This window comes from Lynx canadensis, chromosome B2, assembly GCF_007474595.2.
Source record: "Lynx canadensis isolate LIC74 chromosome B2, mLynCan4.pri.v2, whole genome shotgun sequence".
Classification (NCBI taxonomy): Eukaryota; Metazoa; Chordata; class Mammalia; order Carnivora; family Felidae; genus Lynx; species Lynx canadensis.
Genome location: NC_044307.1, coordinates 30,957,549 through 30,970,252, shown reverse-complemented (window position 1 = coordinate 30,970,252; position 12,704 = coordinate 30,957,549). Strand labels below are relative to the sequence as shown.

General features: G+C 46.2%; 2 protein-coding genes across 3 annotated transcripts; both read left to right on the top strand.

Annotated features, from left to right (window-relative positions):
• The first annotated feature begins 121 nt into the window (after window positions 1-121).
• On the top strand, window positions 122-4,117 carry LOC115513752 (heat shock 70 kDa protein 1-like). 2 transcript variants are annotated; one of them, XM_030315122.1, is made up of 2 exons: window positions 122-234; window positions 1,900-4,117. In XM_030315122.1, exon 2 carries the CDS (start codon window positions 1,913-1,915, stop codon window positions 3,836-3,838), a length of 1,926 nt encoding a protein of 641 aa, XP_030170982.1. In that variant the 5' UTR covers window positions 122-234; window positions 1,900-1,912; the 3' UTR covers window positions 3,839-4,117. The 2 variants fall into 2 exon arrangements, with proteins under 2 accessions (XP_030170982.1, XP_030170981.1); XM_030315121.1 differs by lacking the exon at window positions 122-234 and adding an exon at window positions 416-516.
• Window positions 4,118-5,826: 1,709 nt separating this feature from the next.
• LSM2 (LSM2 homolog, U6 small nuclear RNA and mRNA degradation associated) lies at window positions 5,827-11,883 on the top strand. Its single transcript, XM_030315124.1, has 5 exons — window positions 5,827-6,046; window positions 6,417-6,484; window positions 11,056-11,086; window positions 11,204-11,263; window positions 11,363-11,883. The coding sequence occupies exons 1-5, from the start codon at window positions 6,005-6,007 to the stop codon at window positions 11,486-11,488; spliced, it is 327 nt and encodes a 108-aa protein (XP_030170984.1). The 5' UTR covers window positions 5,827-6,004; the 3' UTR covers window positions 11,489-11,883.
• The last annotated feature ends 821 nt before the right edge of the window (window positions 11,884-12,704 follow it).

Sequence of the window (12,704 nt, the reverse complement as noted above, 5' to 3'; positions counted from 1 at the left end):
GCTCTGTGTTTATAACGCCTCGTCGAGCCCCACCTTTTCTGTCCTCAGCCAATCACGGAGCTCTGCGGGGCTGCCAGGCCGGGAATATTCCAGCGGTTTCGCATCGCGTCCTGCCTCCAGGCTTTCTGGGACCAATCAGCGTTCTGGGTGCCGCCCCTCCCAGAACTCTCCAGACTCTTCTGGGGCTTGCTGGGCTTGCAAAGCTTCGAGGAGGGCGGGGGTCGGCGCGAGGAGGTGGGAGGGGCTGGCAGGGCCGGAGGCAGGGAGGGGGCGGGTATGTTGACGCTGGCTCCCCAGACGCGTTACAATGGGGGTGCTGCCTCTGACCTCATGGGCTATTTAGGAATCGGGATGGTAGGGGATGGTAGGTCCGGAGTCCGCTCAGAGTTGTAGGGCGGGGCGGGTGGGGGGTGGGGGAACCCCGGCTGCGCCGTTTGGATGTTAAAGGAGCCCCCACGCACAGGGGCTCCGCAGTTGGAACATTATTAAACTGGATCGAAGGCGGCGGGACAATAGGTGAGCCAGGAGGGCTCTGATTGAAATGGAATGACAATAGGCAAGACTAGTAGATCCATGTTTGAGAAAGTGCTGGAAAGTTCTGTAGTTTCAATCTATGGGGTGCATTGACTAATCAGGGAAGGGGGAATCCTTTGGTAAGGAGTCAAGGTGGGTGGGATTTGTCAGAGCTGCTGGAAAGAAGTGGAGGAGCTGATCTGTTAATGTCTTCAGATAGTTTTATTCCAGAGAAGATTGGAGAGATTGCTTGTCACGCTCTATCTCGTCTGAGAAAGTTTGTGAGGGTTAGATTAGGTTCCTAGTAGCCATTTTCAGACTAGCCCAATAGTATGCCAACTAATGCCTAATGGAGGGTAAAGGAGTTGTGGAAGGTAGCTAAACCGAAAGATGGAGATTAATGTCTGGTGAAGGGACCAGAACATAAGATAATCTTAGTTCAGCAGGAGACAGTTACAATCTCAGAATAAAATATCACAGATAAACAGGACAATGAAGTTGCACTCCGTGAAAATTAAACAGAATATATGCCAACTGTCCTCCCTCTTACTTCCAATTCGCTAAGAATACTTTAGTCCAAAAAGCACTCTCCGTGAGAGAAGAGACTGGAATACTTGTACACTAGCAATAAACTTGTTCATGGAGTTTATGACAGCACTATTCACAATAGCCATAAGGTAGAAGCAGCCCAAGTGTCCAAGGAAGGAATGAATATACAAAATGTGCCCCATATATAATGCCCCTATATATATATAATTAATATTATTCAGGCTTAAGTAAACTCTGACACATGCTGTAACACATACTTGAACTTTTGAGGATATCTTGCTAAGTGAAAAAAAAAACTAGTTACAAAAAGAAATTACTGTATAATTGTATTATTATGAAGAACTAGAGTAATCAAATTCATAGAGACAGAAAATAGAATAGTTGTTGTCAAGGGCTGGAGAGAGAAGGGGAATGGAGGTTTGTTTAGTGAATATAGAATTTCAGTTTTGAAAGATAAGATTTTTGGAGGTTGTTTGGCCAGCAATGTGAATGAACTTACTGCTAAACAGTACACTTAAAAAATGGTTAGGATGGTAAATTTCACATTATGTGTATTTTAGTACAATGGAAAGTAATAAGGGCGCCTGGATGGCTCACTCCGTTGAGCATCCAACTCTTTTTTCAGCTCAAGTCATGATCTCAGGATTGTGGGATCAATCCTGTGTTGAGTTCCATGCTGAACGTGAATCCTGTTTAAGATTCTCTCTCTGTTCCTCTGCCCCTCTCCCTTGCTCGTTCATGTTCTCCATCTCTGTTTCTCTAAATTAAAAAAAGTAATAAAGTAAAAGAAAAAAAAAAGCACTCTGCCAAAACTTTATCTCATTTTTTTCTTTTCAGGCCTCGGAAGACCATGGCTGCTGCTAAGGGAATGGCCATTGGCATCGACCTGGGCACCACCTACTCATGCGTGGGGGTGTTCCAGCACGGTAAGGTAGAGATCATTGCCAATGACCAGGGCAACCGCACCACCCCCAGCTATGTGGCCTTCACTGACACGGAACGGCTCATTGGGGATGCGGCCAAGAACCAGGTAGCAATGAATCCCCAGAACACTGTCTTTGATGCCAAACGTCTGATTGGCAGGAAATTTAATGATCCTGTAGTGCAGGCAGATATGAAACACTGGCCTTTTCAAGTAATCAATGAAGGAGGCAAGCCCAAGGTAACAGTGTCCTACAAAGGGGAGAAAAAAGCTTTCTATCCTGAGGAAATCTCTTCTATGGTACTGACAAAGATGAAGGAGACTGCTGAGGCCTTTTTGGGCCACCCTGTCACCAATGCTGTGATAACTGTGCCAGCTTATTTCAATGATTCTCAGCGTCAAGCCACCAAGGATGCAGGTGTGATTGCGGGTCTGAATGTGCTAAGAATTATCAATGAACCCACAGCTGCTGCCATTGCATATGGCTTAGATAAAGCAGGTCAGGGAGAACGACATGTCTTGATCTTTGACCTGGGTGGAGGAACATTTGATGTGTCCATCCTGACCATAGATGATGGAATCTTTGAAGTAAAGGCCACAGCTGGGGACACCCACCTTGGTGGAGAGGACTTTGACAACAGGCTGGTGAACCACTTCGTGGAGGAGTTCAAGAGGAAGTACAAGAAGGACATCATCCAGAACAAGCGAGCCGTGAGGCGGCTGCGCACTGCCTGCGAGCGGGCCAAGAGGACCCTGTCGTCCAGCACCCAGGCCAACTTGGAAATTGATTCACTTTATGAAGGCGTCGACTTCTACACGTCCATCACCAGAGCCCGATTTGAAGAGTTGTGTGCAGACCTGTTTAGAGGCACGTTGGAACCTGTGGAGAAGGCTCTTCGGGATGCCAAGATGGATAAGGCTAAGATCCATGACATTGTTTTAGTAGGGGGCTCCACCCGCATCCCTAAGGTTCAGAGGCTGCTACAGGACTACTTTAATGGTCATGATCTCAATAAGAGCATCAATCCAGATGAGGCAGTGGCCTATGGGGCTGCTGTACAGGCAGCCATTTTGATGGGGGACAAATCTGAAAAGGTACAGGACCTGCTTTTGCTGGATGTGGCTCCCTTGTCCCTAGGGTTGGAAACAGCCGGGGGTGTGATGACTGTCCTGATCAAGCGCAACTCTACCATCCCCACCAAGCAGACGCAGATCTTCACCACCTATTCAGATAACCAGCCAGGGGTATTGATCCAGGTGTATGAGGGCGAGAGGGCCATGACCCGAGACAACAACCTGCTGGGGCGCTTTGACCTGACTGGAATCCCTCCTGCACCCAGGGGAGTGCCTCAGATTGAAGTGACCTTTGACATCGATGCCAACGGTATTCTCAATGTAACAGCCATGGACAAGAGCACGGGCAAGGCCAACAAGATCACCATCACCAACGACAAGGGCCGGCTGAGCAAGGAGGAGATTGAACGCATGGTCCTGGATGCTGAGAAGTACAAAGCTGAGGATGAGGTCCAAAGAGAGAAAATCGCTGCAAAAAATGCCTTAGAATCTTATGCTTTTAACATGAAGAGTGCTGTGAGTGATGAGGGCTTGAAGGGCAAGATTAGTGAGTCTGATAAAAAGAAAATACTGGATAAATGCAATGAGGTCCTTTCGTGGCTGGAGGCCAATCAACTGGCTGAGAAAGAAGAGTTTGATCACAAGAGAAAGGAATTGGAGCAGGTGTGTAACCCAGTCATCACCAAACTCTACCAGGGAGGATGCGCTGGGCCTACCTGTGGGACAGGGTATACTCCTGGAAGGGCTGCCACAGGCCCCACCATCGAAGAAATAGATTAATCTTATCTGGAGCTGGAGGGCTCTAGGGTGCCTCTAAGGTGAATTTTGTTCCCCTCATCTTCAAACATTATTATGATTCTTGAATTGACTGGACCTGAACCTGTTACCATCCCTTTCAGATTCTGACAAAAGAGTCTTGTATACCACCTTTTCACAATCCCTGTTTCTGACTCTTAGGAAAACTAGGCCCCTCTTTGAGCCATTTGATGAATTTGAATGTCTGTTATTTATTTCCAACCTTCCCAACTTTCTTCTTCCTGTGTGGATGGTTATTTGTCACTCAGTAAATTTGTTCCTAAAACAAAAATTTTTTCTGGTATCTTTATTTTTTTATTTTTTTACCTTTTTAAAGTTTATTTTTATTTTTTAAAATATATTTAAGTGCATTTAGGTCATCTTTACCTCCAACGTGAAGCTTGAACTCATGACCCCAAGATGAAGAGTCACATGTTCTTCCTGCTGAGCTAGATAGGTGCCCCTCTTCTGGTATCTTTAGACTGTTACTGTACCTTGAAAATAGGAAAAGAAGAATCAATGAAGAGAGAGTGTGTGTGGTCTGATTGTGAGCTCATTGTGAATCATTAAACTGGTAAGTGGAAAGTATTTGAATTTTCATGAGCTAATTGTTTTAAGCAGGAAAATAGCTTTTTGTAAAGTTTATTTATTTATTCACTCTGAGAGTGAGCGACCACAGGGAGAGGCAGAGAGAGAGAGAAGAGAAGAGAGAGAAGAGAGAGAATCCCAAGTAGGCTCCACACTGTGCCATTAGCGCAGAGCCTTATGCAGGGTGCGAACCCAGGAACTGTGAGATCATGACTTGAGCTGAAATCAAGAGTCAGATGCTTAACCAACTGAGACACCCAGGCGTCCCTGAAGCAGGAAAATAACTTTTGATCATCAGCCTCCTTTAGCTCCAGGTAGAGCAGTTGCTATGCTTGTACTCAGTGATAGAGTGGTTTAGGTGCTTAGGGTTCAGCTGGGGGGCGGGGGGTGGGGACAAACTTCTGCTTGATATCCTTATGATACTTATAGTGGGGTCAGAAGATCCAAGATCTGTGTATTCAAAGTCGATTATTACATCTTTTACATGCAGAAAACATTTCTACAACAAAGTGCTGACAAATGGGTACTTTTGTGCAAGATGAGAAATGGAGGATTTGTAGTCTTATTGAAAAATATTTTCACCTATTGTGTCATATCCCATATTTATAAAACCCTTGGGGACAGGAGCATAGAAGTATGTGTAACAGCACTTGTGTCCCTTTGTGTTTTAACTGAAATGTTACAATGGGAATTTCTAGCCCTGAGCAAGTTTCTGTTTGGTTTTACTCAGTCCTTTACAGGCAAAAGGGTCTGAGAAATATGGACTGAGATTGGGTCCTTGGGAGAAATATGTTACTGGGAGCCTTTGATAGAATCAAGGAGTGCTCAGGCTCCTGATTTCGGGGGTTCTGCACCATGTTATTTTCTAAAGTTTTTATCGAAGTGTGACAGATATAGAAAAGTGTACAAATCAGGAGTTTTCGCAAATTCCTCCACAGTTGTCAGCAGAATGTAAGGTGTGAGCAATCGTGCTGTGGATGGCACTGTCAGTGAAAAAGACCTCTAAGAGGCGGTGCACCTCTTCAAACAGCTGGGGCCCGCGCCTGCGTGTTTGGAAGCCCGCCACTCGGGAGGAAGTGGAAAGGCAGGAAGACCCGCCCCTTTCCCGGCTCAAGCGCCCCCTCGGCTCTCCCCTGCTAGCGCTCCCGGCGGTGCGACCCTGCCGCGTGCCGTAGTGCTTGCTCTGAGTTTTCTCCGAGCTTCTCGTGGCGCCTGCGCGACCCCGCCCATTCCCACGCGCGGGCTAGCGTCTCGGTTGCCATCCGGCCCCAGTCCCGCGGTTCCCGGCTCTCGCTTTCCCGGCCCGGCCGGCTGCGGCTTGAGCACCATGGTAGGTACCGTGACGTCACAAGGGGGCGCCCGGGCGGAGCGCGGGCGTGCCGGCGGATAGTAATCGGGGTGGCGTCTAGGCTTTGACCCGTGGGGTCGGAGTTGGGCCCAGGGGTCTTGCCTCCATCCTTAGTTCTCACGCCTCAAATTCTGGGGTGCGGGGGAAGACACCTGGGAGCAAATGGGGATTTTCCTTCTTTTCTTTCTTTCTTTCTTTTTTTTTTTTTTTAACTTATGAGGGAAACAAAACAAACGCGGGAGAGAGTTGGAAACAAGGTGAGGGAAAAAGCGAGACCTCAGGAGGCTTTGGGAGGGTGCGAATGGGATACTTTGTACAATTCTGTTCACTGGGGCGAGTGGGCAGGGCCCCAGGAGAGGTGGGGGATTGAGAGACGCACCCGGAGAGCCCGAGGAGTGCAGGGCAGAGCGTCTCTCTGGGGCTTTCAGCCAGGGGCTCAGTGAAGGGTGCAGAATCATTTGCGCTTCAGGCGGTCGTCCCTATCAGTATTCTTTCCTGTGAAGTTTTGAGAACTTGCCAGAGATGTGGTGGGGATCCCAATACCAGTATTTGGGGATACTGGCAAAGGAGCACTCCTCCCTACTGTGTGCCTTCCCATATGATGGTTTTCCCCCTCTCGCCCAATAGCTCTTCTATTCCTTTTTCAAGTCCCTCGTGGGCAAGGATGTGGTCGTGGAACTCAAGAATGACCTGAGGTAGGTACCCATTCTGTAGGGGGCGAAGATATGCAGGGCTCTGGAATCTCTTTGACAAGTATTTGAGGGCTGGGCACAGTGGGAGAGCTACAGAAGAAATAAATGACCAGTGCCTTAAGTTTACTAGAAAGAGGGCAGCGCAGGCATCAATAACATTTTTTCCTTCTTTGCGAAACGAACATAGTTTTGTTTTTTTCTGACTAAATCATAGACTCCTTTGACCCAGCTTACAGAAATGTACGAATCAGTGCCACAGGTAAAGATGTATGTGCAAAGAGGTTTGTGGTTTTACTTTCAATAGCCCCAAATTGGAAACAAATAGCTGTCTACAGGGAATGGGTTGATTGAGTTGTGGTACTTCCATATTATACAGCTGTCACAGAGGAATACGATGCATTGATATGGAGAGCTGTTGCAGAATAGTATATATGGCACAATCTTCCTTTTGTTAAAGAAAATGTAAAGGGTAAGCCAAAGACCAATGCAATCCCTTATGTCTATGCTGCTTTTACGTCCTCTACCCCCTTGTATCATTAGTTCCTAATTACTGTTCAGGACTTGGAGTAAATGCTGTATCCTTGGAGACACTTTTTCCTGGTCCGTCTAGCCATATAAAGTCTGTCATATAGTCTAATTTTCTTCCTAGTGGGTGCTTCTCAAATTGTGGTTTCATCGAAATGTTTATGGTTTGTGTCCTGTCCTTCCTACAGGGCCAGAACCTCAGCTCACCATTGTGTATCTAGCATAGGCCTGGTATATAGTAGGTGCTTAATAGCTGTGTGCTGAAAGAAAGAAAAATAGCTAACATTTGAGAACCTTCTATCAACTAAGCACTATTCTGAATACTTTGTATGTATGAATTTATTTAATTCTCATAACATGTCCATATGACATATACTATTGTTGCTGTCTTACACATGAGGAAACTGAAGCATAGACATACATGTTAAGAAACTTGCTCAAGTCTACACAGTTAGTGAATGACACAGTCAGAACTGAAGTCCAGTTCTGTCTGGTGTGTGCACACGTGCGTGCACGCTCCCTTAAATTAAAAACAGAGCAAGACAAATACCATATGATTTCACTCATATGTAGAATTTAAGAAACAAAACAAATGAACATAGGCGGTGGGAAAGAGGCAAACCAGAAAATAGATTCTTAACTATAGAGAATAAATTGAGGATCACTGGAGGGGAGGTGGGCAGGGAGTGGACTAGATGAGTGAGGGATATTAAGGAGGGCACTTGTGATGAACACTGTGTGTTGTATGTAAGTGTTGAGCCACTAAATTCTACACCTGAAACTAATATTACACTATGTTAACTAGAGTTTAAATAAAAACTTGAAAAGAAGGGTCATATTCTTTATGCAGTTGTGAAACTTGCTTTTCATCTGACAGTATGTTGTGGATATTTTCCATGTCAATAAAGTTGATCTTTAACATTCTTAATGTCTGTATGGCATTTTTATTCGCTGGCTGGAACTACTTTAACCGACTTTGCTGTTGCACATTTAGGCTGTTTCCAGTCCCTTGTTTTTATAAATCATGCTGCCCTGGACATCCTCATGCATGCATCTTTGTTCCCATCTCTTTCTTTAGGAAAAAAAATCCTTTGAATGAAGTGTACATTTAAAGTATCATTACTTATTACCTGACTCTCCTTTAGAAACTTTATTTTTTTAACTTTATTTTCCAAGTTTTTATTTAAATTCCAGCTAACATACAGTGTAATATTCGCTTCAGGTGTAGAATTTAGTGATTCATCACTTAACATACAACCAGTGCTCATCACAAGTGCCCTCCTTAATACCCAACTTTTTTTTTTTAATATTTATTTATTTTGGGGAGAGCACAAACAGGGGAGGCTCAGAGAGAGGGGGACAGAGGATCCAAAGCAGCCTCTGTGCTGACAGGCTGACAGCAGCAAGCCTGATGTGGGGCTTGAGCTCATGAACTGCGAGATCGTGACCTGAGCCGAAGTCAGACGTTCAACCAACTGAACACCCCAGGTGCCCCTCAAATTTTTTTAAGATTTTATTTTTAAGTGATCTCTACACCCAGTGTGGGACTCAACCCCACAACCCCAAGGTCAAGAGTCACACGCTCTACTGAGACAGCCAAGCGTCCCTCTTTTAGAAACTTTGAATCAGTGTATTCCCCACCCCCAACAATACCTTCCATGTTTCTTTGTGAGGTAATTTCTTAGTTGGGGAAACGTTGATGTCGTAAGGAATGATGAAGAGAGGGACTTGCCTTTATTTATTTTTAAGATTTTATTTTTTAAAGTAGTCTCTACACCCAATGTGGGGCTTGAATTCATAACTTCGAGATCAAGAGTTGTGTGCTCTTCCGATTGAGTGAGCTAGGCACCCTAGACTTGCCTTTTAGATCAGAGATTCCCATTTATGGCACTAGTGATGCATATGGTATTGATGGTATACAGGTTGGGGCCATATAGAGAGACAAGTGTGGAAGCCAAAACCACCCTAGGCAATTCTGTGAGATGATTTGTTTTTGGTTTTCCTCTTCTCTCCTTCCTGGGACTTCTACATGGCAATAATATGTCCCATGCCCTACGACAGGGACTTACAAGATTTGAAAGTAGTCCATTGGGTTGGGGGAAGAGCTTGTTTCTCTCATGCTTGATGTCATACTATTTTTCTGCCAGATACTGTTAAAGGACTGAATGAAATGACCCCACCTTACACAATTCCTGAAAGTTACTTCGCTGTTGCAGATGGTAGTAGGGTGCTCTCAAAGGCTTTTCAGCAGCCAGGGATGTGGGGAAGCCACCACTGAGGCAGTATGTCTCTGGATTTCAGAGACTTAGAATTTAAAAAAAATTGGGGTCCACAGAGAACTGCCAATTTATTTTTGGCAAGGACATTTCTAAAATTACCATTTATTATAATCATTTTTATTAAAAATTTTTGTTCATCCCAGAAAGTAAGGGCAATTAAAGAGTTATTCTTAGGGAAGAATATTGGTAATCTTTAGCACACTACATACACACTCAACACACGCTATATTAACTTGTGTTTTGTTTTTAATGTTTGTTTATTTTTGAGAGAAAGGCAGAGCATGAACAGGAGAGGGGCAGAGAGAGAGGGAGACACAGAATCTGAAGCAAGCTCCAGGCTTTGAGCTGTCAGCACAGAGCCCGACTCGGGGCTCGAACTCACAAGCAGTGAGATCGTGAGCTGAAGTCAGACGCTTAACTGACCGAGCCACCCAGGCGCCCCAACCTGTGTTTCTTTTGTCACAGACTTAAGAAACCTTTGAGCACACATCAGTGTTTGAGAACCACAGTCCTAAGGAACATAGAATTGTGATGACATGCGGGGCGGCCAGGATGGAAGCTGACCTGGATTGAGGTGTAATTAGACCTTGGTTTGTAGAAGTCAAATTGGAAAGAGAATTATGGAAATGTTGGAAAAATGTCATCAAATGATGGGGACATAGGTCATGGAGGATGGTGAAGTACTACTCAGGATTTGAGGTTGTAAGACTGTTGAAGCCATTGACAGAAATTAAAGAGGTTGGGAAAGAGAGGTAGCATGACTTGGAGTACTGGTGTTCTGATAGCATTCCTCATTTACATTTCAGAGGGCCCAGGGATTGAGGAAGGGACAGGACATCCCTTCCTGCATCAAGAACAATGTTAAGCTATTTTGTCTACTTTACCTATGGGGCTCTGGTTCCAAGGCAAGAAATGTTTGAAAATAGCTGATGGTTTGGGGAATCAGACCTGGACTCAAGTCCCTGTTTGTCCTAAACTTGGGCACCTTACACAATCTCTGAGTCCCTAGAGGGTAATGGCTATCTTGCAAAGTGGCTAGAAAGACTGCAAATATGTGGAATACAGGTCTAGTGCATGACAGTTGTTTAATGGTAGCTGTTAAGTGAGTTGGTTTGGGGGCGCCTGGGTGGCTCAGTCGGTTAAGTGCCAACTTTGGCTCAGGTCATGATCTTGCAGTTTGTGAGTTCAAGCTCCATGTCGGGCTCTGTGCTGACAGCTTGGAACCTAGACCCTTTTTCGGATTCTGTGTCTCCCTCTCTGTCTGCTCCTCCCCTGCTCACACTCTCTCTCTCTCAAAAATAAAAAAAAAATTTAAAAAGTGAGTTGGTTCTAGGAGAGGAGACATGAGATCTAAAATAACACATTGCATGGGTACCTGGGTGGCTCAGTCGATTAAGTGTCTGACTTTGGCTCAGGTCATGATTCCACAGTTCATGAATTCAAGCCTCGAGTCAGGCTCTGTGCTGACAGCTCAAAGCCTGGAGCTTGCTTCAGATTATGTGTCTTCCTCTCTCTCTGCCCCTCCCCCGCTCATGCGCTCACGCTCTCTCAAAAATAACACTTAAAAACTAAATAAGTAAAATAACATATTGCAGTAAAAGCATTGTCTTTCTTGCTCCTGGGTTTAGGAATGCCCCCTTTTGGTTCTACGTTTTCTGGCTTCCTTAAGTCCTTGACTTCCCCCAACCATGTTCTTATCCATGCTCTGAAGACATCTCTGTTTATTTTGGTTTAAACTGATTTGGTTCTCTCCTCCATCTCCCCCAACAGCATCTGTGGAACCCTCCATTCTGTGGATCAGGTGAGATATCGTAGGAGCCTAGAATCGGGTCTTGGGGAAGGAGAGGGGAGAGTTTCGGTGCTGGGTACTTGCATGTTTTCTCTAGAGCTGATGATGCTATTCATCTTCTTTTCTTAGTATCTCAACATCAAACTAACTGACATCAGTGTCACAGACCCTGAGAAATACCCTCACATGGTGAGTTGGCGATGGTGAAGAGGAAACAGAAGCAGGATGCTCCCTGGTGGATAGCAGATATTTTTAAGGGTGTTTTCACATTTGTCTATCTTGGTCTAGTTATCAGTGAAGAACTGCTTCATCCGGGGCTCAGTGGTCCGCTATGTGCAGTTGCCGGCAGATGAGGTCGACACACAGTTGCTACAGGACGCAGCAAGGAAGGAGGCCCTGCAGCAGAAACAGTGATGGTTCCTTCTCCTCCCTGTCCCTCTTCTATTGGTGACCTTTAACCTCAAGTCCCAGCCAGGACCCCTCCCTCCCCATATTGAGGATTTTTTTGTCTTTTTTTTTTTTAAATAGTGGAGCCTTTTTTTTTTTCCTATTATTATTTCAGCGATGAGTGGATGAGAGGAAATAGTGTGGAGCAGCTCTCCTCTGTTGAGGAGGGGAGGATAAGTAGGCTGGGGAACTGCAAAGTCTGCCTTGTCCTCAGCATCTGTCCTTCTCACTCCTTCCCTGGAGTGGGAAGAATCTCCTAGATTCTGGTGGAAGAATCTCCTAGATTTCTCCAGGGCACCATGTGATTCGTTTTGGGGATGGAAGGAATCTGTCCCGCATCGGGAATAAACTTATGATGCACATTTGTGTTCTAGTTCTGTGTGTGTTTGGGGAAGGAGCCTGGAGGGTGGGAAAGGGATGTTGCATTCATCCAAGCCCTGCTACTCTCATCACCTCAGCCAAGAATCCAACCCAACTTCCCAGCATTGTCTGCCCCTCTTCTTGGCGTAAACCATATAATACCTCACCTGGCTACACCATGTTTCTTGAACATGCCCCTGCCTACCGTGGTCTTCTGCTTATACCCACAACGAGTACTTGCTGCCCTTCCATCTCTGTCCTTCTGTTAACCTGACAGTTAATGAGACACCAACATGCATTTGATGCTGCTCTATCATGCCGCCTCAACCCAGCCAAATCACTACACGCTTCCTGAATATCTATAGAGGTTTAACATAAGTGACAATTTTTATTGTGGAGAGTTGTAACTGGGAATTTAACTGAATTCTTAACTGGCTGATTCAGCAAATAGGAGTTTTCTATACAGATGAGTTCTCAGCGCTAGAGGACCTTACGGGACCTCCAGCTTGACTCCCTCTTCTTTGCGGAGGGAATGAGGCTCCGAGAAGAGGCGGGGCGCCCTCTCGGCCGCGGCCGGCAGGTTCCCGGACTGCCCGCTGGGCGCCGCCCTCCTCTGGCCCTCCCGAGGACCCGTGCAAGGTGCCCGCGGTGGCGCCTGACCGAAGAGCGGTTGCGGGGGCGTCCTCCGCTCCCGCGTCCGCGTCCCGCGCGGTCCCTCGTGAGCGCGGTCGGCGGCGGGTGGCACGGCCCCGGGCCAGTGTCGGGCAGGGCCGCACCCGCACACGCAGGCGGAGCACGGCCGCCCGCGCCAGGACCCGCGGGC